The sequence below is a fragment of the Coregonus clupeaformis genome, chromosome 15, assembly GCF_020615455.1.
Source record: "Coregonus clupeaformis isolate EN_2021a chromosome 15, ASM2061545v1, whole genome shotgun sequence".
Lineage (NCBI taxonomy): Eukaryota > Metazoa > Chordata > Actinopteri > Salmoniformes > Salmonidae > Coregonus > Coregonus clupeaformis.
In genome coordinates, this window is record NC_059206.1 from 37,380,393 (window position 1) to 37,382,471 (window position 2,079).

General features: G+C 42.6%; 1 protein-coding gene across 1 annotated transcript; it reads left to right on the top strand.

Moving 5' to 3' along the window:
* Positions 1-1,203: 1,203 nt before the first annotated feature.
* pmchl (pro-melanin-concentrating hormone, like) lies at positions 1,204-1,857 on the top strand. The gene has a single exon (XM_041898420.1). It carries the CDS (start codon positions 1,288-1,290, stop codon positions 1,684-1,686), a length of 399 nt encoding a protein of 132 aa, XP_041754354.1. The 5' UTR covers positions 1,204-1,287; the 3' UTR covers positions 1,687-1,857.
* Positions 1,858-2,079: the final 222 nt, after the last annotated feature.

Sequence of the window (2,079 nt, forward strand, 5' to 3'; positions counted from 1 at the left end):
AGAGTGTCATTTCACACAGTATATGGGTGCTAACGATGTCTGAATATCAAGAACAAATCACATTTCTATCTATCTTTCTTTAAAATGTATTGAAAAACTACTCTAAGACACAAAAACATCTTCCACTTTCAAGTGTGTTACAGCTGGGTTCGACCATTGGACAAAAAACAACCGTTGTCAAACAAAGCCGAGATTTGAAGCAAGACATGCTAGTGTGAATAAACAGACAGAATGTCTAAGATGTACTGTAGTAGGCCTATTTATTGAACAATAATAACAGCTCCCCAAAAAGATACAGATCTTTGGACGAGAGTTGTGCGTATTTGAAAAGTTATTATGCAGGAACATTATCTGACCGGAACATTATCTTATCTGAGGTCATCGCTATAAATCACCAAGCAAAACCATTGATGGTCCACCAGCCAGCATCTCCTTTTTTGTGCATATTTCTAGCCAAGCTGACTTTGAACCCATCAGCATCACACCAGCATTTTATCTGTTTCAAGAGGACTACAGTATGTGAGCAGGTGTTCAAACCTTTAAATCCCTGTCTGGTATTCCTAATTAGGTAAGGTTGTAAATATGCAGGTACCAGTAAGTGAACAAATAAGGCTTTACAGAGAGCACAGGCAGCAGATGTAGAGGATATGCTCTTTAATTAAGAGACATTTCCTATCTTCACCAAAGCCTTACATCAGTGACGTTGTGAATTTCCTCTCAACACGTATTCAAAGGACCCTGCTGGTTTTCCTGGTGCCACATGCACACCAAGCTCTTCAATTATCATTAGTTTGCTTTTCATCTGTAATCCCACCTGAAATCCCTTATTTTACATTGTTATAAGATGGCCATGAGAGGGGAGTATGTATCATTGAGAGTCCTTAACCACAAGGTAGTCATACTGGTTTATTGGGTGGGTAATCCACTTTAGTTGTTTTAAAGGGCAGGTTCTTGGAATGGCGTCTTCCCTTGTGTCGCTCATTCAATGAAATCCCACTGTTTCATCCTCACAGACTTTAGAAAGACCAGCCACGTTGCAGATAAGCTTAATTAACTCTCCACAAGACACAACACTCCAACACTGTTAGGGGTCTCATCGACCACGTCATCATACTGTTGTTTAATATCCTGAAACACAACGAAAAGAAAAGCAGTGATGGCAAATCATAGAGGTCCAAACGGTATAAAAGAGGAAGATAAACATCTCGGTCAGAAGAGAACGAGCTCGAGAAAGCTAATCACAACAACTTGCAACATCAACCTCCACGAAGATCCTCATTCTCCAAGATGAGACACTCTGTTCTCTCCATCACCTTTGCCGTGGCACTTTTCTTGGAGTGCTACACACCATCCACGGCGATCCCCATGGGCAAGACGGAGGACGTCGCCTTGGAGCAAGATACCCTAGACTCCCTGCTGAGTGAAGAGGTGGCTGAAAACAGCCCTGATTCAGTCAGAGGCAGGAGCTCCAAGATTGTCTTGCTGGCAGACTCAGGCCTGTGGAAGAACCTGAACAGAGGACTTCCTTTCTACAAGCTGAGAGCTGCAGCTGCCGGGCCTGACAGAGTCCTGACCCTGGACCACAGAGAGGCTGGCCAGGACCTGAGCCCCAGCATCTCCATCGTCAGGAGGGACACCATGAGGTGTATGGTGGGAAGGGTGTACCGGCCCTGCTGGGAGGTGTAGAGGTGACCAATGAGATCGTCTCGTCTCATCATCCATCTGCCAGCCAGATTACCCTGCTGCATCTTGTCCTGCCACATCTTGAGTTGTTTAATATGATCTTTTGCTTTCGAGAATATATATTAATGTAATTACATGAATTGATATCTGCAATTAAAAAGACAGAACACTGAATATGACGTCTTGTGTTTCTTTTTTTATCTGTGTATGTTTGACTGCGTGTTATTACTTACATCACCAACCATGTGATGGCAGGTGATCGAAAGCCATAGCAAGTGAGCTTCTTCAATAATTTATAATCAATAACAACAAAGGCTGCACTGAAATCTAACAATACAGCTCCAACTATCATCTTATTATCCATTTATTTTAACCAATCATCTGTCATCTGAGTGA

What these genes read in the sequence shown, in the direction of transcription:
- pmchl (XM_041898420.1), top strand. Translation starts at nt 1,288, where the DNA reads ATGAGACACTCTGTTCTCTCCATCACCTTTGCCGTGGCACTTTTCTTG.